General features: G+C 41.9%; 1 protein-coding gene across 2 annotated transcripts in view; it reads right to left on the bottom strand.

Moving 5' to 3' along the window:
• Window positions 1–10,145: 10,145 nt before the first annotated feature.
• Window positions 10,146–27,214, bottom strand: part of LOC138752523 (guanylin-like) — a 44,711-nt gene continuing 27,642 nt past the window's right edge. The window contains exon 3 of one of the 2 annotated variants that reach the window (XM_069915326.1): window positions 10,146–10,333. In XM_069915326.1, coding sequence (XP_069771427.1) covers window positions 10,269–10,333 — 65 coding nt within the window. In that variant the 3' untranslated portion in view covers window positions 10,146–10,268. The remainder of the gene's footprint in view (window positions 10,334–27,214) is intronic. The other variant, XR_011350720.1, reaches the window with a different exon arrangement.

Below are 27,214 nucleotides of genomic sequence, written 5' to 3' on the forward strand. Positions count from 1 at the left end.
CCTCTCATTCTCAGTTTGGTTTAATTGTTCATAAAATTCCTTAACGTTCTCATTAATCTCCATTCGATTATATGTAATTTGTTTGTCCTTTTTCCTTGATGCCAATACAATTCTTTTAGCTTGTTCTGTTTTAAGTTGCCAGGTTAATATTTTGTGTATTTTTTCTCCCAGTTCGTAATACTTATGCTTTATTTTCATTATGTTCTTCTCCACCTTATACGTTTGTAATATTTCATATTTTATTTTTTTGTCTGCCAATTCTCTTCTTTTTGTTATATCATCCCTCGTTTCTAGTTCCTTTTCTGTACTTACTATCTCCCTTTCCAACTTTTCTATTTCCCGATTGTAGTCCTTTTTCATCTTAGTTACATAACTTATTATCTGCCCTCTAATGAAGGCTTTCATTGCATCCCATAATATAAATTTGTCTTTCACTGATTCCATATTTATTTCAAAGTACGTTTTAATTTGGCATTCAATAAACTCTCTAAATTCCTGCCTTTTAAGTAGCATGGAATTTAACCTCCATCTATATGTTCTTGGTGGGGTGTTGCATGAGTTTTTCAAGCTTTGTTGGGACCAAGGTAAACTGCCTCAGGATCTTCGTGATGCCACCATCATCACCCTGTACAAAAACAAAGGCGAGAAATCAGACTGCTCAAACTACAGGGGAATCACGTTGCTCTCCATTGCAGGCAAAATCTTCGCTAGGATTCTACTAAATAGAATAATACCTAGTGTCGCTGAGAATATTCTCCCAGAATCACAGTGCGGCTTTCGCGCTAACAGAGGAACCACTGACATGGTCTTTGCCCTCAGACAGCTCCAAGAAAAGTGTAGAGAACAAAACAAAGGACTCTACATCACCTTTGTTGACCTCACCAAAGCCTTCGACACCGTGAGCAGGAAAGGGCTTTGGCAAATACTAGAGCGCATCGGATGTCCCCCAAAGTTCCTCAACATGATTATCCAACTGCACGAAAACCAACAAGGTCGGGTCAGATACAGCAATGAGCTCTCTGAACCCTTCTCCATTAACAATGGCGTGAAGCAAGGCTGTGTTCTCGCACCAACCCTCTTTTCAATCTTCTTCAGCATGATGCTGAACCAAGCCATGAAAGACCCCAACAATGAAGACGCTGTTTACATCCGGTACCGCACGGATGGCAGTCTCTTCAATCTGAGGCGCCTGCAAGCTCACACCAAGACACAAGAGAAACTTGTCCGTGAACTACTCTTTGCAGATGATGCCGCTTTAGTTGCCCATTCAGAGCCAGCTCTTCAGCGCTTGACGTCCTGCTTTGCGGAAACTGCCAAAATGTTTGGCCTGGAAGTCAGCCTGAAGAAAACTGAGGTCCTCCATCAGCCAGCTCCCCACCATGACTACCAGCCCCCCCACATCTCCATCGGGCACACAAAACTCAAAACGGTCAACCAGTTTACCTATCTCGGCTGCACCATTTCATCAGATGCAAGGATCGACAATGAGATAGACAACAGACTCGCCAAGGCAAATAGCGCCTTTGGAAGACTACACAAAAGAGTCTGGAAAAACAACCAACTGAAAAACCTCACAAAGATAAGCGTATACAGAGCCGTTGTCATACCCACACTCCTGTTCGGCTCCGAATCATGGGTCCTCTACCGGCACCACCTACGGCTCCTAGAACGCTTCCACCAGCGTTGTCTCCGCTCCATCCTCAACATCCATTGGAGCGCTCACACCCCTAACGTCGAGGTACTCGAGATGGCAGAGGTCGGCAGCATCGAGTCCACGCTGCTGAAGATCCAGCTGCGCTGGATGGGTCACGTCTCCAGAATGGAGGACCATCGCCTTCCCAAGATCGTATTATATGGCGAGCTCTCCACTGGCCACCGTGACAGAGGTGCACCAAAGAAAAGGTACAAGGACTGCCTAAAGAAATCTCTTGGTGCCTGCCACATTGACCACCGCCAGTGGGCTGATAACGCCTCAAACCGTGCATCTTGGCGCCTCACAGTTTGGCGGGCAGCAGCCTCCTTTGAAGAAGACCGCAGAGCCCACCTCACTGACAAAAGGCAAAGGAGGAAAAACCCAACACCCAACCCCAACCAACCAATTTTCCCTTGCAACCGCTGCAATCGTGTCTGCCTGTCCCGCATCGGACTGGTCAGCCACAAACGAGCCTGCAGCTGACGTGGACTTTTTACCCCCTCCATAAATCTTCGTCCGCGAAGCCAAGCCAAAGAAAGAAAGAATATGTTCTTGGTGGGGTGTCCTCCAGTGCTACTGCTAATAATAGGGGTGAATGATCAGATAACAATCTAGCTTTATATTCAGTTTTTCTAACTCTCCCTTGAATATGGGCCATCAACAAAAACATATCAATCCTTGAGTATGTTTTATGCCCACTCGAATAATATGAGTATTCCTTCTCTCTTGGGTGCTGCCTCCTCCATATATCCAAAAGTTTAATTTCCTGCATTGATTTATCCATAAATTTGGTCACTTTACTCTTTTTGCTAGTCTTTTGTCCTGTTTTATCCAACATTGGATCCAAATTAAGGTTAAAGTCCCCTCCTATCAATATATTCCACTAAGTATCTACAATCTTCAAAAAGATACTTGCATAAACTTTTGATCCTCTTCATTAGGTGCATATACATTGAGCAAATTCCAAAATTCTGAATATATCTGACACTTTATCATTTCTACCTCCCTGCTGGATCTATTATTTCCTCCTCTATTTTGATTGGTACATTTTTATTAATTAATATAGCTACACCTCTGGCTTTTGAATTATATGATGCTGCCGTTACATGCCCTACCCAGTCTCTCCTTAATTTATTATGTTCCACTTCAGTTAGATGTGTTTCGTGCATGAATGCTTGTCTATTTTTTCTTTTTTCAGTAAATTTAATAGCCTCTTCTGTTTAATTTGGTTATGCATTCCATTAATATTTATAGTCATATAATTCAACATGGCCATCTCATACCCTGTTTACACCTCATTTCCGCTTCCTCGTCACCACCATCCCCCTTTTCCGCATTTTCATCTCTCAGTTTTCCCTTTTTAAACTCAATGTATGACAACACATTTAAAACATAAAATACTTCAACAACTCCCACATCCAATATTCCCTTAGCTCCAAATGTCCCCCTCTCTCTGAGTTTACCCTTATCCCTTGCCAGGCAACCACAACTCACCTCTCCATTTGGATTGTGAACTGGCTCGCAAGCATCAACTGATTTCACAGTGACGGTTATTTTCTCCCACCCAATCCCCCCAGAAAACACTTTTTTTACACATATAACAAAGCTCATGCTCTTTTGTCCCCCTTTACTTCGTTTCTTCCCTTCTTTAGTTCTTACATATACATTATTTTTACATCTTTACATCTCTCCTTCTGTCCTCCAGGCATTCTGCAAATTCTTGTGCTTCCTCCGGATCCGGGAATAGTCTGTTGTGCTCCCCAGGGACAAATATTTTAAGCAAAGCTGCATGTCTTAACATAAATTTATAACCTTTTTTCCATAGAATCGATTTTGCTGTATTAAATTCCTTCCCCTTCTTTAAGAGTTCAAAACTCATGTCTGGGTAAAAAAATATTTTTTGACCCTTGTATTCCAATGGTTTATTGTCTTCTCTAATTTTATTCCTTGCCCACTCCAGTATATTTTCTCTTGTCGTATATCTCAAAAATTTTACTAAAACGGATCTTGGTTTTTGATGTGTCTGTGGTTTTGGAGCTAATGTTCTGTGTGCCCTTTCTATTTCCATTCCTTCCTCTCATTCTGTCATTCCCAGGACCTTTGGGATCCATTCTTTTATAAATTCCTTCATATCTGTGCCTTCTTCATCTTCCTTCAGGCCCACTATTTTTATATTGTTTCTCCTACTATAAATTTCCAACATATTAATTTTCTGAGCTAACAACTCTTGTGTCTTTTTAATTTTTTTGTCACTTTCTTCCAATTTTCTTCTTAAGTCATTCACTTTCATTTCTATAGCTGTTTCTCGTTCTTCCACATTTTCTAATCTTTTCCCTATTTCTGTCATGACCAGCTCTAATCTATTCACTTTATCTTCTGTACTTTTCATTTTTCTTTTAATTTCACGAAATTCTAATGTCCACCATTCTTTTAATGCTCTCATTTGTTCTTGAAAAAAAACTTTTTCTATATTCTGTCCATCTGTTTTACCTTCTATTTCTCCGGGCAGATCTTGGTCTTCTTCTTCCTCTTCTTCTGTGTCCGTACCTGTGTTTGTGTCTTCTTCTTCTCTTCTTCGTATCTGTGTCTATTCTGACTTTCCTGATGAGTTGCTTGTCTCACTTTGCTGGGCTTCTTCTTGCTTGGCTTCTTGCTGTTGGTCCTCTTCTTCTGGGCTACTCATCTGTTGGATCTCCTGCTGCTGGTGCTCTTCTTTCCTTTCACTCCTTTTCCTGTCGCTTTCCTCTTCTTCCAGCTGAGAGCCCTGGTGTCAGGTATCCCTCAGGTGGTTGCATTGTGGTTTCCCGCTCCTCAACTGAGCCCCCCCCCCCTGTCGATGTTCTCCTTCTCCTTAGTAAGCACACTGCGTACTTTTGTTTGGCTCAGAGACCCATTTTTGTAGTCCAGCGGTCGGGGGGTCGCGACTCTGCAGGGTCGTCACCAACCTCAGAGAACGGGCTCTCTTCTCCACGATGGCTCCCTGGTTCTTCATGCTTCTTTCTCTTCCAGCATCTTTTCTTCTTTTTTTCCCCATTGTTTTTACTTTTTCCTTCTTGGGTGCCATTTTCTTTCTTTTCTCTACAATTTTATCTTTTATTTGTTATATTTTGTATTTCTTGAACTTTGTATTTTCTTCACTTTATTTCTTCTTTTCTTGAGAGGTTTGGTATTCCCCTACTGGCCACTACTCCATCACGTGACTCCTTCATTCTTCATTTTATTTAAGTCTAATTTAATCATCTTCTCCTGTAACAAGGCTTACATTTCTGAAATAAACCCTTTTGTTGCCTACTATCTGCAATTAAACTCTTGAATTTAGTTTGCCCAGGTAATACCAAATCCTGTCTGTCTCATTCCAGAACTGAGTGTTTCCCAACATTAGCAATGCTTCTCCAAATTCAACACAACAATTCTGATGGAAGTAAAGGATGTAACTCTGTCAGGACAGAGCACGAGGCTTCAGATGCTGGAATCTGGAACATGTAACCACGAGCAGCAGTTGGGGGTGGGTGGGAGGGAATTTTCAACATTTTGGGTGGAAGGACTTGCATCAGGCCTTTGTGGGCAGAGCATGGAGGTGTCAGTCATAGTCTCTGCAGTGCTATCATTTAGATCAGGCACAACAGAAATCTAGATTAATAGGCTTTAATTGCTATAAACTTACCTGCTCTTGGCCCGATTCAAAGGTAGTATCTGTCACGATAGTGATCGTGGTTGCAATGCCACTAGCAATCATTTGATTATCGTCTGATTAGACTTGGCTGCCAGCAGAGGTTGACATACTGTATGCAGATCTGTAATGGAGACTTGCAGCCTCATGGTGCTGTTTACAACAATTTTAAAATTATGAATCTTTTCCTTCATCCATGTGCTGTCTAAGAACTCACACATATGAATACAAGATGAAATATAGTGTCAGAAGTGGGATGAAAGAAGTTAAAAGGAAGTACTTTAAAAGGTAAAATCTAAAGTCAGCAACTGATCAGTGAAGAGAAGCTAACACAATGGAAAAATGGAAGGATTGCATCAACCAGTGAGCTGAAAATTGGAACAGATTTAAACAGCATTTTGGATTGTATTTAGTGGCAATTGGAGCTGATGAGAAAAGTATTAAAATGAAAGCGCCAGTTTTCTTATGTGTCGTGGGTGATGAAGCCCTGGAGGTATATAATAACTTCACATTTGCTGCTGAAGGAGACAAAATGAAATTGGAAAAAATAATGGAACAGTTTGAGGCATACTGCATATCTAAACATAACATGACATTTGAGAGGCACAGAATTTTCACATGTGCACAGAAAACAGAAGAAAGTATTGTGACTGAATTGAGAAACAGAAGCAAAATGTGTGAATTTGGTGGACTGACTGACTCACAGATAAAAGACAGACTTGCATGGAGTATTTCAGATAACAGTCTAAGGGAAAGACTGCTAAGAGAGCAAAATCAAGACCTGGAAAAAGCCATAGCACTCTGTAGGGCTACAGAAACTGTAAAAATGCAGGAAAAAGAGCTGTTCAGTGAGCAAGAACGGACATAAACCATTTAACAAAAAGCAAGCCAAAGTAGAAAGAGAGGCATGGCCAGTGAACAAAAATGAAAGAGATAACCGAAAGCCATGTCATCTCAACACCTACCAAAAAGGTTTCCAGTGTAATGGTAAAACATGCTATATGTGCAACAAATCAACCATTATGCCCGTGGCTGTAGGAACCAAGTGCAACAAAGCAAGGTTCATGAAGTAGATGAAAGGGAGGTAGAGGAATTCTATGTAGATGTTGTGGCTGAAAACAAGAAAGAAAACAGAGACTGGATGTTGAGATTAAAAGTGAATGACATATACATTTCAGTTAAATTGGATACTGGAGCACAAATTAATGTAACATCAGAGATTGATTTTAAGAAGATTAGAGCCAGACCAAAGGTGTATGGAACAAAATTGAAGGTGATAAGATATTCAGGTACTGTTATACCAGTGCAAGGAGAATGGATGGTCAAAGTGAAACACAAGGACAAAGAGCACATGCTAACATTCATTGTGGTACCAAAGGAAGTACAGGCCATACTAGGTTTAACAGCCTGTGAGAAACGGAACCTGGTAAAAAGAGTCCTCATTGTGGAAAGTGAAAGAGACAATTAACTCATGAAGGAGTACAATGACCTACTTTAGGGTCTAGGTTGCCTTCCAGGTGAACACACAATCAAAGCGGATAAACATTTGGTACCGATAATACATCCATGCAGAAAAGTTCCATTTGCACTTCAAAAGTAAATAAAGGCAGAGTTCGACAGAATGGAAAGCCTGAACATGATTCAGAAGATAGATGAGCCAATGGAGTGGGTGAGTTTACTTGTTGTTGTGGACAAAAATAATGGAAAGTTTAGAATTTGCCTAGATTCAAGAGATCTAAACAGAGCAATAAAGAGAGAACATGTTAAACTCCCGACGCATGAAGAAATCATGTCACAGTTTGCAAATGCAAAGTTTTTCAGCAAGTTAGATACATCATCAGGATTTTGGCAGTTGAAAATGGATGAAGCAAGTTCAACAGTCCATTTGGCAGATACAGATTCCTAAGATTCCCATTCGGAATTGCCTCAGCTCTTGAAGTGTATTTCAAAACTATCCAAATGGTCGATGAGCATCTGGATGGAGTTGCTTCCTCAATGGATGACATCATAGTATGGGGAACCATGAGAATGGAGCATGATGAGAGACTAAGGAAAGTGCTGGAAGCAACAAGGAAAGCAAACCTGAAGCTGAATAGAGAGAAATGCCAGCTCAGGGTGACAGAACTAACATTTGTAGGAGATATTATTGGCAGTGAGGGCATCAGACCAGATCTCAGAAAGGTGTCCGCCATTGGGAACATGTCAATGCCACAATGCAAAAAGCACATACAGAGGTTTAAGGGAATGGTCAATGATATGGGTAAATTCATATCCAACCTCTCAGAAAAGATGGCTCCATTGAGAAGATGAACAGAAAAGAACATTGAATGGGAGTGGAATCATGAGCATGGAGTGAACTAAAGAAACTGCTCACAGAGGAACCTGTTCTGAGGTTTTACGACCCAGCGAGACCCAACAAGATATCATCAGATGCATCACAAAGTGAGCTCAGTGCAGTTCTTCTGCAAAAATATGATGACTGGCAACCCATTGCATATGCATCACGTCCAAAGACAGACGTGGAGACACGATATGCTCAAATTGAAAAGGAGCTGCTCAGCATCTCATACACCTGTGAAATATTTCATCATTTTGTGTCAGTGTAGAGACTATCCATAAGTCCTTGATTGCATTGTTCCAAAACCATTAAATGAATGTCCTCTTAGAATACAAAGAATTACGATTAGGCTGCAACGCTACACGCTGAATGTGGCGTACACTCCGAGTAAGGTAATATACACAGCAGACATGTTGTCTCCAACTGTTGACGTGGGAAAGCCCGCAAACACCAAAATGGATGAAGACGTGAACACCTTCATGGACATGATCACAGGTGCACTGCCAATATCAGATGCAAAAATGGAGCTCATAAAGTCAGAGACAAACAAAGATGAAACACTGAGACAACTGAGAAAAAACATCTTGGATGGATGCCCCAACATGAAGCAGGACTGCTCACTTGATGTTGCAGAGTACTGGAACTACAGGACGGAACTATCAGTGGTTGAAGACATCATCTACGAAGGAAGAAAAATCCTTATCCCAAAGAGTCTGAGAAAAGAGATGCTAAAAAGGATCCACGGAGGACATCTCGGAATTTAAAAGTGTAAGAAAAGAGCACGAGAGGTGATGTCGTGGCCAAGAATCAACAATGATATAACAAATGAAGTGTCAAACTGTACAATATGCCAGAAATATCAAGCAAGCAATCCTGCAGAACCACTAAAGGCACTCCCCGCACCACACAGACCTTACCAGAAGGTAAGTGCTGAACTATTTGAATGTGAAGGGAAGTCAATCTTGTAATCATAGACTATTACTCTCTGTATCCAGAGGTATGTAAACTGAACACCACCACAACAGATGCTGTAATAACAGGTATGAAAGTCATATTCTCCTCACATGGCGTGGCAAATGAGATCTTCACAGACAATGGACCCCAGTTTTTGCAATTTAAAGTTCCAACAGTTTGCCAAAGAATGGGACTTTGTACACACCACATCAAGTCCTCATTTTCCACAGTCCAATGGTCTAATGGAAAAATCAATACAGACAGTGAAAAGAGTGATGAACAAGGCAAAAGACGGTGGAATAGACTTTTAGTGGAGCATGCTAGTATATCACACAACACCACTAGAGTGTGGTTATGCCACCAGCACAACTTCTTCTGGATCGTAGGCTAAGATCAAACCATCCCATTCAGGAAAACTTCCAAAACACAAAAGAAGGGGAGAAAGTGAGGAAATTCAAAGAACAACAGAAAGAAATGCAAAAGTTTTATTTTGACAGAGGAACAAAAAAACCTACTGGAACTCTACACTGGTGACCAAGTCAGGCGAAAAGACAAAACAAACTTATGGACTCAGAGGGGAACTGTCCTGAGTGAAGTTCAACCAAGATCATACACCATTCAGGCAGATGAAGGCACTGCTCTGCGAAGAAATCGTCAAGACCAGCCACTGTAGATGGAAAGACAGATACTGTTGAACAATCTGAATGCACATTTGAGAAGACATCGGCTGAGGCAACAACTCAGATTCAAGGACAATCAATCAGGAGATCGTCAAGACACATGACTCATTGAGCAAATTTCAGGACTCCTGTTCTAGAATGAAGTAGTGCTATTTTAAGTTTTAGAATATGTAAATGTGAACACACAAAACAAGTTTAAAAATGTTGATAATAATGAAAATGTAAGTTCTTGGTGTAAAAATTAAAATTGAAGTTATGCAAAGAAAACATGTTAGTTAAAAGTAAGCTACTTTTGTTTTAAGAAAGGGAGATGTAATGATAATGATCATGTTTGCAATGCAACTAGCAATACCTTACTGTTTGATTGGACTTGGCTGCCAGCTGGGGGCTGACACACAGTATGTTGGATCTGTCATGGAGACTTGTAGCCTCATGGTGCTGTTTACAACAACTTTAAAGTAAAGAACCTTTTCCTTCAACCATGTGTTGACTAAGAACTCACACACACAAATACAAGATGAAACAGTACCGAGAGAGGGGATTGGGCAATATTGCCTTTATTAGGAATCCTGAAGGGGAGGAGTTACAGTATCAGGGGCGGGCGAATCAATACAATGACGGTAATATATGTTCCACCACAGTCTCTCCTGGGTGGAACCTCGAATAGTGACACTGTACCTGGCAGGGTTTGAAGAATCTGTTCAGCAGGAGATTGAACTTCAAAGGCATGAACAAACCAGCACGTTTAACATTACCTCAAAGTCAGGAAGAAGTTTGCCATGTGAATAATTTTAAAATTTCAAAGTGCAGTATCATTAATGAGGAGTTTTATTTGAATGGAAGCTTGCACATTAAAAGCTGGGAATCAAGGTTGCAGTTTGCAGCTTTTGCAGTGTTGGCTGCTTCACCCCTTGTTGGGGAGCTCGTGCCAGGTTAACAGCCAGTGCAGGCAGGATGCACACAGATTTCACATTCGTCAGATCTCACAGCTATCCTTTCTGTTGGAGAAAATAAAAATAATAAATTCAATTAAAAGCCAAATGCAAGCAGCCAATGAGCCAATGAGTGAACAGCTTAAGCTTCAGTGAACTAAAATTTAATTTTATAATTTTACATCACGTTAACAGGCCCTTTTGGCCCATGAACCTGTGTCGCCCAATTTCCTACATCCCTGGTACACTTTTGAATGGTGGGAGGAAACCGGAGCTCCTGGAGGAAACCCACGCAGACCCAGGGAGAATGGACAAACTCCTTACAGTCTGTAAGGAGTCAATGGTATTCTCTACCCATTGAAGCCAAGGTGGCGACCTCAGTAAATATATTTAAGACAAGGTTGGATGGATTTTTGCAGACTAGGGGAACTGAGGGATATTGGAAAAGGCTGGTAGGTGGAGATGAGCCTATTATCAGATCAGCCATGAATGGCAGGGAAGGGTCAACAGGCTGGATGGCTGACACCTGCTCCTATTTCTATGTTCTTATTCAGGGCACGAGGGAACTTTGTTGGAGCTTCATCCTCTGTCATTTGTGTGGCCATTATGTTTCCATAGAAAGGGTGGTATGATCTCAGTTTAATGCTACCTTCAATGCGATAACATCCTGTAGTGAGCATTTGGAGAGGGACATGAGCTCACAGCTTCAGACCCACAGATTTCCCTCAGGCAAGGATCCATGTCACAGACACTGGCAAAACGAGAGGAGCGCTTGAGAAGGGTCACATTAAGTTTCATGTGTCGATATTATTTTAAAAGATTTTAAAGATACAGCACAGTAGAAAGCCCTCTGGCTCATGAAATCTATGTCACCAAACTTGCATTTTAGAGGATGTGACGAAGCCAGAGCACCTGAAGGAAACCCACACACGGATTCAAAGGGCGCTGTACTCGCACTGCGCTAACCACAACACTAACCCCGTGACCTAATGTTGTATCGATAACTACGAGAGGTAATGTCCATGAACGAATGATCTCAAGGATGGCCCTTACCCTAAAATTTCAGCTGTTGGTCAAACTGAAGAAAGGCCTTCCCATGTTTTTTGCCGCATTGGGGTTTAAAAAGGAATTCTCCTCCACTGAAGGGAAGTAGAGGTGGCAACAGGCGAGTCTGGAATCCTAGAGAGCTGAATCAGGTTTCAGCTCCTTTGTCTAGGTCAGGGTGAGGTTCACCCCCACCTGGGCTGCGCCAACCACATCTTTCTGACCCCATGCACCCCTGACTAGCAGTTTGGAGAACACCCGATGACCGCGTACAAAGGAAATGGCTGATGCGGCTCTGTGCAAAACAGTTGCCTGCTCTCAACAGGCTGACCATGCAGGTGCTGTTGAGCCCCAGGGAGTGGGCAGTGGGAACACAGTACTGCCAGCCATTACACCAACGGCCCTGTACAGCTTTAAACAGCCTGTTAAAGGAGCCAGGAGAAGGCTTTTTCAACGTCTTGAAACGCTGATTGACAGCGCCCATGCTTAGCAGCAATGCTTGAGGGGTACGGACTCTGGGGGAAATAATGGAGGGTACCAGATCGGAAGAACACCAGCCTCACATCCTCCACCCCCCCCCACCCATTCTGACACTGAGAAGAAGAAACCTGGGGGAAAGCACCACAGGGAATGTGACGACAGACAAGCAAAGGATTCAGAGGCTGAAGGACAAACGCAAACTATTGGATATGCTGAAGACTGGCTCGTGGGAACCAGGTATTGGGACCAGGATTTGAGATGGCAAAGAGGGCTCCCAAAAGGGCCTCAGCCACTGGTTGTAGTGGAAGTTCAGATCTGGGAACTCGGGGTCACCACTGGTTCGATCAGGAGGTTGTGAGTTTGCAGTGGCTCCGGGAGGGGAGGAGACTTGAGGGAACTCTGCTTCTCTTTCTCCTATTCGTGGGGACTGCGGGAAATGCTGGTGCCCCCTCCCCCTTGTCTGGGCCTTTATGGTGGGGAACTTGGTGCATCATTGCATTTGTGCATTAGTGCATCACAATAAAGGAATCTAGAACCTTGAACAGCTTTGACTGGCTAAGCTTAAAACATTGTGAGTTTATTCAAAGAATCAAAGACAGGGTCAGCAGGCCAGGCAGCATCTGTGGAGGGAGAAAGGTTGGTGGTCTGAAAGGCGGACTCTGTTTCACCTTGACAGATGCTGCCTGACCTGCTGAGCATTGACTCCATTTTTATTTCAGATTTCCAGCACCTACAGTATTTTATCCTTTATTTTATCCTGTCATCACCTGGTGTCATATTTATTTTCAACATCACCAGATGGACGTTTATCACAAATGGGATTGTGTAAATAAGAAATAGGAGCAGGAGTCGGCCATCCGGCCCGTCGAGCCTGCTCCGCCATTCAATGAGATCAGGGCTCATCTCCACCTTTCTGCCTTCCCCCCCGATCTCCCTTAATCCTCCCACTATGTATCCAACCTTGTCTTAAATATATAGTTCTAGTCTCCCCCCATCAATGGGAACAACTTATCTACCTCTAGCCTACCTACACCTTTCATAATTATATACATTTCTATAAGATCCCCTCTCATTCTTCTAAATTCCTGCAAGTATGGTCCCAGACGACTCAATCTCTCCTCATAGGCCAACCCCCTCATCTCTGGAATCAATCTCTCGACTGCCTCCAAAGCCAGTACATCCTTCCTCAAGTAGGGTGAACAGAACTCTATGCAGAACTCCAGATTCAGCCTCACCTGTACCTTGTACTGTTTCAGCATAACCTCCCTGATTCTAAATTCAACCCCTCTAGCAATGGTCAATATTCTATTTGCCTTCTTGATAGCTTATTGCATCTGCAAACCAACCTTTTGCGATTCATGCATAAGCACTCTCAAGTCCTGCAGGGGAGCAGGCTGCAATCACCTGTCATTTAAATAATACTTAGATCTTCCATTTTTCCTTCCAATGTAGATCACCTCACATTTACCAAATGTAAAATGTTGCTGTTGTTAACAAATTCGGAACACTTTTCATGAAGAAAGAAGAATGAGAGGCATTATTTACAAGCAGCAAAACATGCCGGTGTCCTAACTGGAGGCCTGATATGAATCCTGAACATTGATTCCTTGGTTATCTAGTTTGAAGTTTCTCTAAACCAGAAGCAAATCTTACTGATGGTGCCACTGAACATCAACATAGCCTAGAACATGGGTCCCATCACAGGTTAAATGTTGATGACAGCAAAGGGAATGGTGCTGAGGAAGAGTTACTCGAGAGAGGAGGTTGCAATGCTGATTCGCCCATCACATCCCCAGGCACCCACAGATGTTCACTAGCAGACACATGAAGAACTGAGGCAAGTGTCGTGCACATCAGCAGTAGATAGTCGCCCTGCTCCGGCGGTGAGGATTACTCTCGGAAAGTTTACGAGGAAATCGGGAAAAACGAGGCCTTCTCTTTTCCTGGGGCTGATTGAAGATGGTGGCTGTGCCAGGGCAGAGATCCCTCAGAACCCCACCAGTGTGATCCTACATCACGCGCAGAGGTGCAGCGGTCACACATGCTCGTGAATCTATATTTGCTGTGGCAGATATAGATCATCATCGGATACAGACTGGTGGAGCCAAGGGTGCCAGTGAATGTCTTCAACTCACACGATGAATGGCCCTCTCCCTCCTCACTCTTTTCCCAACCCCACAACTAATGGTGAAATATTTCCCTTTGGATTACACAAACATGCATTGAAAATATTTCCGTTAAGATCTTAAGATCTTAAGATAATTAAGATCCAGAATAACATAGTTGCAAAATTATAATTAAATTTACAAAAGTTTGACAGTGCAGTTTTGAACATTTGTACACTTTCTTGAACCATAACATTTGCCAAAATACTTGACAAGGAACTGAGGGCCAAAACAAGAGAGAAAGGGACGTTCACGGTAAGCAGGTGTGGCCGGAGTTCTCCGTGGAAGGTTTGCTTGTAAACAGTGCAAGCTGGCAGCTTTTAAAGCTCCGGTTCATGGTGACTGCATAAAGTGTTATTGCCCTAGGATGGGCTTTGTTCTCCTGGTGCCAATAATGGATAACGAGGTTTATGTTTCAGTTCCAGTATAAAAGCAGACGTCGGTGAAGAGCTCGGTTGGGATGGACTGTCAGGAAAATTGATGCTGTTTAATTACACATGTCACTCCAGATTCTAGTGATAGATTTTCAATTTTTTGAAGTCCCTTGACAGAAGATCTCTGACTCGTATTCCAATCTAAACATAAGAGTGTGTGGAGATATGTAATTACACCACTAGGTCACCAGGGGTCATCCCGGTGACCTTGTCTATAAAGCAGTCCAGAGCTACAGTCTAGCCTTCCAGGTTCGTCTTGCAGAGAGACAAAACCTCTTAGTGTCCATTTTAAAGCTGTCTTATACTCGCACTTCTGGTGTGGTTATTGTCAGTACAGAGTGAATACTGAAAAAGGAAAAGAAAAGGTAAAAGAAAATGAAGAGAGAGACAAAAGTTGTTTATAAAGATTAAGCCCCATCAACCAACCAAGGATGGAATTGATAGTCAAGCAGACTTGAAATCGAGCAACGGCCTCTGTGGATCCAACCAAACATGCCCATTTACTACCTCCCTGCACCTTGATCATTCCAATTATGAAAATAAGTTATAAATGGACCCCAAGTCTTATCTAAAGAGATCTTAATCTTCCGAACATTATGTCTGATTTTTTTTTCCAAACTTAGAAAGGACATAATATCCAGTAACCATTATTTATTCCTCTTTCTTTTTAACCAATATTCCTCTTCTAGCCTGTAATGTAGAAAAGGCTAGGACCTGTTTTTGATTACTGACATTTCCACCATATCCATAATTTGCCAGGCGTGGCAGCCTATATGATCTGTCAGAAGTTCACATGATATGTCCATTGAACTGTTTCACATTTGCTCAGGCTGTGGCAGGAGTGTGGCATTAAAATCATTCTCCATGAATGGTGATCTTCCATTTGACTTTGAGATCCAACAAATGCGATTTAATGTCCTCAAAAGCCCTCACCTCTTCTCCCGTAGGTGTGGTTACTTTCTCCTCCTTGTTCTTGCCTCAACACAGTACAGTTCCCCCTATGTTTTCTCTTCCTCTTGCTCCAAGCATTTGACATGCTGATTGAACCACATGCATCAGTATCCCTGCCTGCAGATGCAGCCATCTCCAAATGCATGGATTGGCATGTTGTATAATTACTCCCATATGACCTGGACAGGTAATCAGGAGTGCGGATTGTGGTGGAACACGGTAGTGCAGGTATGGCCTCACTCAACTGTACAGGTGGGTTTGGACCCCTTCACTGAGCCAAACTACTAGGCTGAATTAGGGAGATGAACTGGGGAAAATCTCAGCCCTGAAAGAGACTGAATGCATGGATGGACTGAGATGATGTGAGGTCTGGAAACTCCACCTGAGGAAAGTCACCCTGCTGGCATGTTGTGGTTGGGATGTAGAGATAAACATCATAGGAATTTTTAAATTTTGAATTCAGACATGCAGCATGGTAACAGGACCTTCCGGCCCACAGGTTTTTGCCACCCAAATACCCCGAGCATTTTGGAGGGTTGGAGGAAACCCCATGGAAACATGGAGAGAATGTCCAAACTCTTTAAGGACAGTGGTGGATTTGAACCTGGGTTGTCGGTGCTGAAACACCGTCATGCTCACCGAGGCTGCCCAGGACAGTCATGAACCTGGGATCAGAGCACATGATCAGCAGGGTCGCGACCCAACAACCAATGGCATGCCTGAGGTGAGAGAGAAGATGGAGTGGTCTCTGAGAGTCACTAGCCCCTTTTGCACAGCACTTGAAAGCCGGGTTTTATCCACCTTTTCAGCACTGTGTGAAAGCATCGATGGTGGACTGGGTGGGTTTAGACTTGTCCGTCTTTGATCCACCCAAGGTAGGTACTCTCAGTGGTGGAGCGCATCGATGCGGGACTGATCTACATATCCTGCCTCTTTTCCTTTGGGAAGCTGGCTTGTTGTGCAAAAGAACAATCAAGCTGGCTTCCAGGGACGGGTCCTATATATGGCAATAACGCAGCTTTTCAGTGTAAAAAGGGCTACTGGAAGCATAAGTTTGGATTATGGAGTAACCATTGATATCTAGCACTGTTTAATGATCACCACATAGAATGTGTACTTTCCACAATCCACGCATGTCAGCGCACCTGGTGCAGTGATAAAACCAGGCAATAAAGCACCAGAATCGTAAACTCTGCAATAAATTTCCTCCAGCCATGGCAGACAGCTATTACATCTTATATTTACTTGATTGATTGATAAGGTGCCTTTATCAATCAATAAGTAAACGTACTGATCCTCCGGCAATGTTACCAGAGAGATGTTTCCATACCGTTACTGCCTCTGGCTGAGGTAAAAGGGCACTGGAGATATTTTGAACAAGAGAGCACAGTAGAAAGCCTTCTAAATTGAGGAAATGAGAAAGGATCTGGAATGCATGGTTTGGGATGTTGTTTTTGGGCAAGGATGTGTGAAGTAAGTGGAGGACCTTCCAAGGTGAAATTTTGAGAGATCAGAGTTTGTACGTTCCTGTCAGGATTAAAGGGAAGGTTAGCAGGCATAGGGAACCTTGGTTTTCGAGGGATATTGGGGAATTGGTTCGGTAGCAGAGCGAAGACTATAGCAAGTATAGGCAACATGGAGCAAACGAGGTACTTGAGGAGTATAAAAATGCAAGAAAAACCTCAAGGAAGAAATCAGAAAGGGTAAAATAAGACTTGAGGTGCTTTGGCAGACAATGTGAAAGGAAATCCAAAAGAATAGTAAGGGACAAAATTGGTCCCCTTGAGGATCAGGGTGGTCAGCTTGGGTTGGAGCCAAAAGAGATCATAAATTCATCATTATTCACTAAGGAAACAAGCACAAAGTGGTGGGAAGTAAGGAAAACAAGCAGTGAGTGAGGAACCTACACAGAAAGAGGGGGAAGTGCTTGGTCTCTTAAAGCAAATCCCCGGGCCTGACAAGATATTCCCTCAGACTTTGAGGCCAGTGTAGAAATATTTAAAATGTCCTTAGACATGGGTGAGGTGCCGGAGGATTGGAAGGTAGCTCACATTGTTCCGTTGCTTAAAAAAGTTACCCTGGGAAATTAAAGGCCGATGAGATTCATGTCAGTTGTAGGTAAATTATTGGAAGGTATTCTCTCGTCCGCCAGACTAATAAGACTAATTTTGTAAGGTGGAAATCTTATTAAAATATCTCTAATTTTTTGGTTTACCTTTCTTTACATATTTGTGTCTTTGCGATTACTGAAACTGCATGCATGAATAAATATTATTGCATTTAATAGGCATTTCTTAAAATTTATATAACATTTTTGCAACAAAATGTGTATGTAACAATAAAAACGTCTGTGTGAATTTTGTTCTCGTCCTGCAACTCTCAAGCATCTGAGCTTTATCGTTTGTGGCTCTTACATTAAGCAAGTTTGGCCACCCCTGGACTATAGTAAAGCCTTTGACAAGGCCCCACATCTGAGGTTAGTCAGGAAGGTTCAGATACTTGGTGTTCATGGTGAATTAATGAACTGGATTCGACAATGTCTGGATGGGAGAAGCCAGAGAGTATGATTGCTTCTCAGACTGGAGGTCTGTGTCTGATAATGTGCCTCAGAGACTGGTGCTGGGACCATTGTTATTTGTCATCTAAATCAATGGTAAATTAGATCAGCAAGTTTGCAGATGACACAAAGATTGGAGGTAGACAAGAAAGCTTGGAGAGTACAGTGAAATGGAATTCACTGTCTGTGTGTTGTTCAGACAGTGGACTCCTCCCTTGACTCCATCCTCACCTACCCCAATATAAACCCAGGTTTTCCTGCCTTACTTCAGATTCACCTGAGGACTATTGTGTATACCATCCATTGATTGTAAGCTATTAAAAGTGTGTTTGTATTCCTCACTTGTCTCTGAGTACAATCAGTCGCGTTAAAATTTTAATAGCTTAGCTTTACATGATGGAAGCCCTGTTGAAGCCAGGCATGCTCCAGGTCGACCCTCTGTCCCCATAGGCCCCGGAGGAATTCACCTACTGGTTGGAGTGCTTCCAGTCCTATCTGATGGCCACACGTCGTCTTCAACTCCGATAGTCTCTGGAGATCTGCACTTCTCTCTCGAGTCAGCCCCAAGGAGTTTGCAATCAGCAGAGACTGTACTACTTATGTGTCAGCCATAGAAGGCCTGAAGGCCCACTATATGAGGCCTCAGAACGGTGTGCTGGTGAGGCACTGGCTCTCTCAATGTCAGGAGCGTCCTGGCGAGTCGCTGGACTATGATGTTTTTGAACTGTGAGCCCTGACCAGAAAATGCCACTACGAAGTACTCACGGCCCGGGTGAGAGAGGAGGTACAAATCCGGGACACCCTCGTGACAGAGGTAAGATTGAGGTATGTGAGGCAGCCACTGCTAGAATTAGGGAAGAAAGACTTGGCCAGCACCCTGGAGCTGGCGAAAGCACTCAAATAGGCCCAACTATGAGCTGACAACTTCACGGGTGAAAATGGCGCCTTTTCAGAGGACCAGGTCATTGAGGCGCCGGTGGCCCCCACAGACCCAATGCCGACTGCTACGGCCATGTGCGACTGGGGATGCTACTTTTATGGATAGGCACAGCACCCCCATGCCCGATTCCCCACAAAGGACTTCATGTAAGCGAGGGCACTGGGTGAAGGTCTGCTGGGCTAAAGGGAACCCAAAGAGGGCAACCACGTGTGCAACCCCGAATCATCAACTGACCCGTGCTCGAGTTCTGAAGGACTGGTCTCTGCCTCTCCGCCACTGAAAGTGAAGCATCGAGGGAAGCCATGGTGGCCATCTTGCCGTGCCTCATGGTCGACTCCATCCTGTCTTCCCATGGGCCAAGAGAAGAGAGTCAACATCAGCATGGGAGTGATGGGGTTTCCAGAGCACTGGCATTGGTTGTCCTGGATCAGGCAATACCAATTGAATAACACGACAATGGAGGTGAGGGTAAACGGACACTGACTGATTGCCTGGAGACATTGGCATCACTGAGAGGTTTATAAACTCTGTGATGGCTCTGTGGTTCAACTTAAATGTGTACCTGACGGACTATCATATTTTCCGAACTTCACACTCACACTCTGCGATGACCCAGGGGTATTGTATAGTACATCTAATTGTAAAGGGGAAGGGGAGGGAATTTTGTAAGTTTTGTACTGAAGGATTTGTGTGCTCCTGTGTTGTTGGGCCTGGACTTCCTGTGTCACTTTAAAAGCGTGACCGTGGAGTACTCTGGCCCACTTCCTTCAATCACAGTGCGGAATGGAAGGTCTCAAAAGCCGGACGCCACATGTGGTTTCTCCATACTAAACATTGTTTCCCCCCCCCGCCCCCCCCACCACAACTGTTTCCAAACCTGACTCATGATTGCAAAGCAATAGCCACAAAGAGCAGGGAATACAATGCGGGGGATCGGGAATTTATTGGAGCTGAGACACTGTGGCTCCTCAAAGAAAACATCACTGAGCCCAGCAACAGTCCATAGAGAGCCCAGGTGGTAGTGGTAGTTGTAAAAGGGGAAGAAAAATCCAGGTTAGTGATTGACTACAGCCAAACAATCAATCATTTCATGCTTCTGAATGCATATCCCCTCCCTCGAATTTCGGACATGGTTAACAAAATGCACAGTACCAGGCCTATTTGACCAAATGTCCTGAAACCTGCTTAATATCAGTTACTGATTTGTTCTGAGGACTGCCCCTTCACAGCATTCAAGGCAGACAGACGTCCCTATCAGTTCTGGAGGGTCCCTTTTCGCATCAGCAATGGGCTCTCGGTCTTCCAGAGACAGATGGACAAAATGGTCGACAAGTACCAGGTGGAAAGCGATGCCTCTGACATAGCTCTGGCCACTACCCTTAACCAGGCAGGCAAGCTGGTTGCCCTTTTCTCCCACACCCTACGAGGCCATGAGCTTCAGAACCCATCTGTGGAGAAAGAGGGTCAAGCCATTGCAGAAGTCGTCAGGCACTGGAGGCATTATATGGCCAGCAGAAAATTTACAGTGCTCACTGACCAGTGATCAGTGGCATTCATGTTTAATAATTCAAAAAGGGGAAAAATAAAGAATGATAAGATTGCTAGGTGAAGGATTGAACTCCACCTATAATTACAACATAGCATACAGGCCAGGAACTCTCAATGTGCCTCCAGATGTTCTGTCAAGGGGAAGCTGTGCCTCTGCACACAGTGGCCAGTTGAGGTCACTGCACGATGTGCTTTGCCACCCGGGTATCACTCGCATGTCATATTTCATCAAGGCACGCAGCCTGCCCTACTCCGACAAGGACATCAGGGAAATGACCAGGTCCTGCCAGGTCTGCATGGAATGCAAGCCACACTTCTACTGCCTCAACAAAGTGCACCTGATAAAGTCACCCTGCCCCTTCGAATGACCCAGTGTTGATTTCAAGGGTTCCCTCCCTTCCACCAATGGAAACATGTAGTTTCTCATCTTTATTGATAAGCATTCTCATTTTCCGTTCACCATCCCCTGCCCAGTCATGACCACCACCACATTCATCAGGGCCTTGCACTCTATTTTTGCCATGTTCTGGTATTCCAGCTATATCCATAGTGACCAGGGATCATCATTTATGAGCAAAGATCTACGCTCATAAGAGGCATTGCCTCAATCTGTTAAAAAGAATTCAAAAATTACATAAACCATAGGAAATAAATGATTCTTTTAGAGAGTAATATACCAAATTATATTCATCTCAATCATCGAATAATTAATGAATGATTTCATTCAGAAGCTTCAATTACCATCTTTGAATTGCCAAGCTCAGAAAGATTTAGATTCCCCATTTACATTGAAAGAAGTTATTAAAGCTTCAAATTCTACACAAAATGGGAAATCTCCTGGAGAAGATGGATTTATGTCTGAATTTTATTTAAAAAATTAAAGATTTATTGATGCCTTTATTAATGGAATTATTAAAACAATGCTGTGATAACAGGAATACCTAAGATTAAAACCTGAGTCTTATTGACCTATATTATTATTAAAAGTTGATTATAAAATTGTGAAGAAAAGATACTCTGCTGATAATGTAGCAAAATTAATCAGTTCAATACATAGTTCTCAGAGACAATTCAATCCAACATTAGTTTTATCGTTAGATGCAGAAAAGGCTTTTGATAGGTTAGAATGGAATTATTTTTTAAAGGTTTTACAAAAATTTCAATTTGGGTCAAAGTATATTAATTGGATTAAAGCTTTATTTAGGAATCCTATGGCTAAAGTAGTTACTAACAGATAATTCTCTCCTTTTTCATTAACGAAATCAGCTAGACAAGGATGTGCTTTATCTCCTGCATTATTTGTTTTAGCAAATGAACCATTGGCACAATCAATAAGGCAAGTATTAAAGTGAATAACAAGGAGTATAAAATTAGTTTGTTTCCAGATGATGTTTTGATTTATATAACAGATCTTGAAAATTCTTTCATTTCTTTATATAAAAAGTTACAAGATTATGGAGAAATATCTGGTTATAAAATTAATTGGGATAGAAGTGAAGTTATGCCGTTAGTAGAAGGAGATTATGATCATTGTAAATGAGTAGCTCAATTTAGGTAGACAAATAATCCAATTAAATATTGAGGTATTAGAATTGATAAAAATTTAGATAATTTGTATAAGTTAAATTATGTTCCATTATTTAATAAAATTAAAGAAGATTTAAATAGATGGAATGATTTACCTATTACTTTAATAGGAAGTGTGAATTGAATCAAAATGAATATTTTTCCAATGATTCAATATCTTTTTCAATCTATCCCTTGTTTAGTACCCCAATTTTTTAAAAAAAGTCCTTAATTTAATTGTAAGAAAAATTTTATGGAAGGGGAAAATGAATAGGGTATCTTTGGAGAAATTAACTTGGAAATTTGAATTAGGTTATTTACAACTTCCTCATTTTCAGAATTATTATAAAGCCACACAATTGAAATTTATTAGTACAATGTTTGATTTGAATAAATATTCTATTTGGGCGAATACAGGGTTAGATAAAATTGATGAGAAGTTTATGGCCAAATTTATTTTTAATTAGAATTCAAAGTTGTTAATTGGTATAGATCCACCAATTCTGAAACATTTAATTGAAATATAGAATAAAATTGATTATCAGATATGTGGGAAGGGAACATTTCAGTGAAAATGCCTTTACATCATAATAAACTTTTCCCCTTTACTGTTAATAATCAGTTTTTGAAAATATGGAATCAAACGGGGATTTAAAAAGTTGAAGATTGTTTTGAAATGGGGCAATTTGTATCTTTCAATTTAATGAAGGAGAAGTTTCAAGTTCCTGATAATACTTTTTTTTGTTATTACCAGGTTAAAACTTTTTTATTGGAGAAATTAGCCCACAGTTTAAAATTACCTAGGCAATCTGCTTTGGAATTATTGCTTACTAAGGAAGAATCAAATAAACTTATCTCTGAGATATATAAGTTATTACAAATAAAATGGTTAAGTTCCCATAGGATCCGATGTCCGATGTTATTTTTATTGAGTAATATTAAGGTTATAAGACCTAGATTAAAATTAACTATGTATCAAATTGAATTTGTACAAATTGCTTTAGCAGTTTCTAGGAAATGTATAGCAACATTAATGGTCTAATATAGATTTAGGTATGGAAAGATGTCATACAGTTTACAAAATAAATATCATGTCTTTTGGAAAATATGGCACCTTTATTTACAAAATGTGGGTTTGCATGTTAAATAGATTCCCAGAAGACCACACTTCTTCGTAACCTCCAATATTAGACTTTATGATATAAACGCTCAATTCCCTCAGCATTCTCTGCTCCTTCTTTCTCTATTTTCTAATTTCTTTCTAGGGGTTTTGGTGGAGCGGTGATGGGATGTATAACTTTTTGAAATAACTTTTGAATTGAATGTAATGCAATTATTAGTCTGGTTTAAAATTTGGAAATAAAATATTAAAAAAGAGACCATATTCTGGGCACAAAGAGGCTGCTTCACTTTTCTTAAAAAAGCACTTCTGTCTTTCCAGGATGTCAAATATTCAGATCTTTTGTCTTCTCTCTTCAGTTTTCCACAAAAGTGCAGTTGGAAAGTGGTGTCCCTTTTGAAATCCACTCTTTCTCTATTCCCCTTTTATTAGGAGTAACACATAACAGCACCTCTTCTGGTTACTGTAATTCAACCTTGTCTTTCACAAGGTTGCAACTCCTGTGTGTGTCCCACAGGGTCATGACTTCTGAATTGATTCAAGATGTTTGAATTTGCCAATCTATTTCTCAAAATCATGTGACATTACATCATCAATGAGATAATCTCAATTTTTGGAAGCTATGTGTCCATGTACTGGAACCTTTAACAGTTTTAGTTTCATTTCTCAAAACCTATTGCCTTTTCCAAACCCACTCCATATCCATAACAACCTCTGAACTCATCTCTATTCCAAGAGGCTTAAGTGGTTTGGTTGATTCTGGAAAGTCTTATGGTCACAAGCATAACCTGTTTTTGTTTAAACAGATGGCCTCCTTCAGCAGTTCTTCTTCAGTACTTGAATACTTCAGTTTCTAATAAATCAAACATTCTATTGTTCTTGAATCAATTAAAATCCACTTCAGTTCCATTAGCTCTGACTTTCAATACATCAAGACTCTGAAAGATGACCTCTCTTGTGGGAATGTGTAACCCTGGACCAGCCCACAATTCCTTCACTAAGAATAAATTTAACTCTAGAACTTACTTTTACTAAAGCATTTTTATATTTAATATTAAATATTGCTTAACATTAACCTAAACATCTAGTACAGAGTCCATGCTGACCAAGTTCATCACATTTAAATTTAAATTTAGTCGTACAGCATGGTAACAGGCCATTTGACCCATGAGTCCATGCCACTTAATTTACACCCAATTGGCCAATGGCTCCCGCCCTGTACACTTGAAGGGTGGAAGGAAACCGGAGCCCCCAGGGAAAACCCACGCAGACACGGGGACAGACAGCACAGGATTTGAATCCCTGTCCCGATCGCTGGTGCTGTAAGGGCATTGCGCTAACTGCTATGCCAACTATGGCCCTTTCATTGGCACAAATCCCCCTGAAACTTTCCTGTCTATTTACAGGTAGCCCCCGATATACGCCCATAATGGGGACTGAAGGATTGGTTGTAACTCGGGTTTGGCCATAAGTCGGATTGACTCAACGAATGAACCTTTAATGGGGACCTTGGGCTGCCGGGGTGGGGGGGACGGTGACCTCGGGCTGTCACCAAGAGTAGGGACCTCGGGCTGCTGACAGGGAGCGGGGACTTCAGGCTGCCGCGGGGAACTGGGACCTCTGTATACAGAACTTTTAACCAAAAATATGTACTTGTACAGTAGTTTTAATAAAGGTTTAAAAAAAAATTTGGTCATATGTGCAGGTGGACTTAACTCGTGTAGGTTGGGAGTCGAGGACTACCTGTACCTGTCTAATTGCCCTTTAAAGTAACGATTCATACACCCACCACCCTTTGTGTGAAGAAGTTGCCTCTCAGTTCCCTTTTGAATCTCTACTCTCATTTTAAATCAATACCCTCTAGTTTTTGGTTCTACTACCCTCAGAAACAAAACATCACAATTTTAATTTGTGCCCCTCATAATTTTATACTCCTCTTTATGTTTTCCCCTTACTCTTCAGCACTCCAGAGAGAAAAGTTCCAGCCTATCCAGTTTCTCTTTAAAATTCAAGCCCTCCATTTAACCACATAACCATATAAGAATTACAGCACAGAAACAGACCAGCTCGGCCCTTCTAGTCCATGCCTAACACATTCTCCCACCTAGTCCCAATGACCCGCACCCAGCTCATAACCTCCCACACTTCTCACGTCCATATACCTACCCAACCTTTCCTTAAGTATTAAAATCAAGCCTGCATCTACCACTTGGCTGGAAGCTCATTCCACACCCCTACCATCTTCTGAATGAAGAAATTCCCCCTCATGTTTCTCTTAAACATTTTCCCCTTCAATCTCCATCCATGTCCTCTTGTTTGAATCTCCCCCACTCTCAATGAAAAAAGCCTGTCCACATTTATTCTATCTGACCCCCTCATCATTTTAAATACCTCTATCAAATCACCCCTCAGTCTTCTACACTCCAGGGAGTAAAGTCCTAACCTGTTTAATCTTTCCCTATAACTCAAACTCTGAAACCCAGGCAACTGTGATGCGTTATGTTATATTTTATATTATATATAAATATATTTTTAAAAGTGATAGATTGTGGGGTTTAGGGTGTAGGTCACTTCACAAACCGATGATACAAAACAAAATGCCAGAACTTTGCTGAAGCCCAGATAGTCCAGGCTCCGAATGTCTTTTCAGACAATGAAATTGCTTTAGAAGGAACTTCAAAAGCAGGTGCAAATGGATCAAAGCCCAGGCTAAAGAGCTGATAAAAATCTTTCAAAGATTGGGTTGGTTTTTACCAGCAGGGAGTGAAAAGACCAAACAGAATCTCTCTTAGAGAGAGAGAGAGAGAGAGAGAGAGAGAGAGAGAGAGAGAGAGAGAGAGAGAGAGAGAGAGAGAGAGAGAGAGAGAGAGTGAGAGAGAGAGAGAAAGAGAGAGGGAGAGAGAGAGAGAGAGAGAAGTGAGTTCAGCAGCAAGCAGCTGGGGCTGGAACATGAAAAGCTGGCAGGCTTGTTGAAAACCCCATTTTGAGGATGGGCTGTAAGTTCTGAGTTCAGCCTTTTGAAAACCCTCATGGTCCTTACAAGAGGAAATGGCTGGCGAGAGTGTTTCTCCTGAAATAAGGGAAACAAGAGGAACTCTGTGGTGACCTGGAAGAGAGATTATCATTTGGAAAACCCCTGATGGTGCAAGTTTCTTCAGCAGGACACTGAAGTGGCTGATCATAAGGAATCAGTTTGTGGGTGTCCAACGAGCAACAAATCTCTCTCTGAAACCAACAAGAACCTTCCTGAGTGGTAACCAATAACCTTTAAGCACCAGAACCTGCTGAAAATTTGTAACTGTTAAATTCTACGCACAGTCTAAGAATTGCCTGATACCGGTGAACTTTGGAGGAGTGAGAAGGTAGATTGGACTGTGAATCATAGAACTTTCCTGAACATATGCACATGTGCTTAGAATTAGGTTAAGTTAAGTTAATAATAATAAGTTAAAGTTTGATACTATTTTTATGTTTAAAGAAAATTAAAAATAACTTTTGATTAAGTAACCATTTATCTTGTTAAATTTCTATTGCTGCTGGGTTTTGGGCTCATAACACAACAAACTTGTAAATCTTCTCTGCATTCCCAGTAACTTTCCATGAATTTTTTCTGCAATCTTCCCAGCTTCAATGAAATCCATTGTGACCAAAACTCTGCACAATACTCTATTCAACCTTGCTAACAACTTGCACAGTTGTATGTGATGCCTGTACTCAGTGCCCCCCATCTGCCAGATACATTTTTAACCACACTGTCTATTTGTGTCACCCTTTTCGTAGCTGGGAAGATCGGAGAGTAATCCAGGAATCACTGAGTTCTCTCTGCCTCATATTTGAGCACTCCAGTATGGGATGTTGGCTTTCATTTGTCAGAGGATTCAGTTCGTGGGCCGTGAGGTGATGTTGCAGCTTTATAAAACTCTGGTCATTCCTTCTTCTTTCTTTGGCTTGGCTTCGTGGACGAAGATTTATGGAGGGGTATGTCCACGTCTGCTGCGCTCGTTGGTGACTGACAAGTCCGATGCGGGACAGGCAGGTGCGGTTGCAGCGGTTGCAATGGAAAATTGGTTGGTTGGGGTTGGGTGTTGGGTTTTTCCTCCTTTGTCTTTTGTCAGTGAGGTGGGCTCTGCGGTCTTCTTCAA

This window comes from Narcine bancroftii, chromosome 2 (assembly GCF_036971445.1).
Source record: "Narcine bancroftii isolate sNarBan1 chromosome 2, sNarBan1.hap1, whole genome shotgun sequence".
Classification (NCBI taxonomy): Eukaryota; Metazoa; Chordata; class Chondrichthyes; order Torpediniformes; family Narcinidae; genus Narcine; species Narcine bancroftii.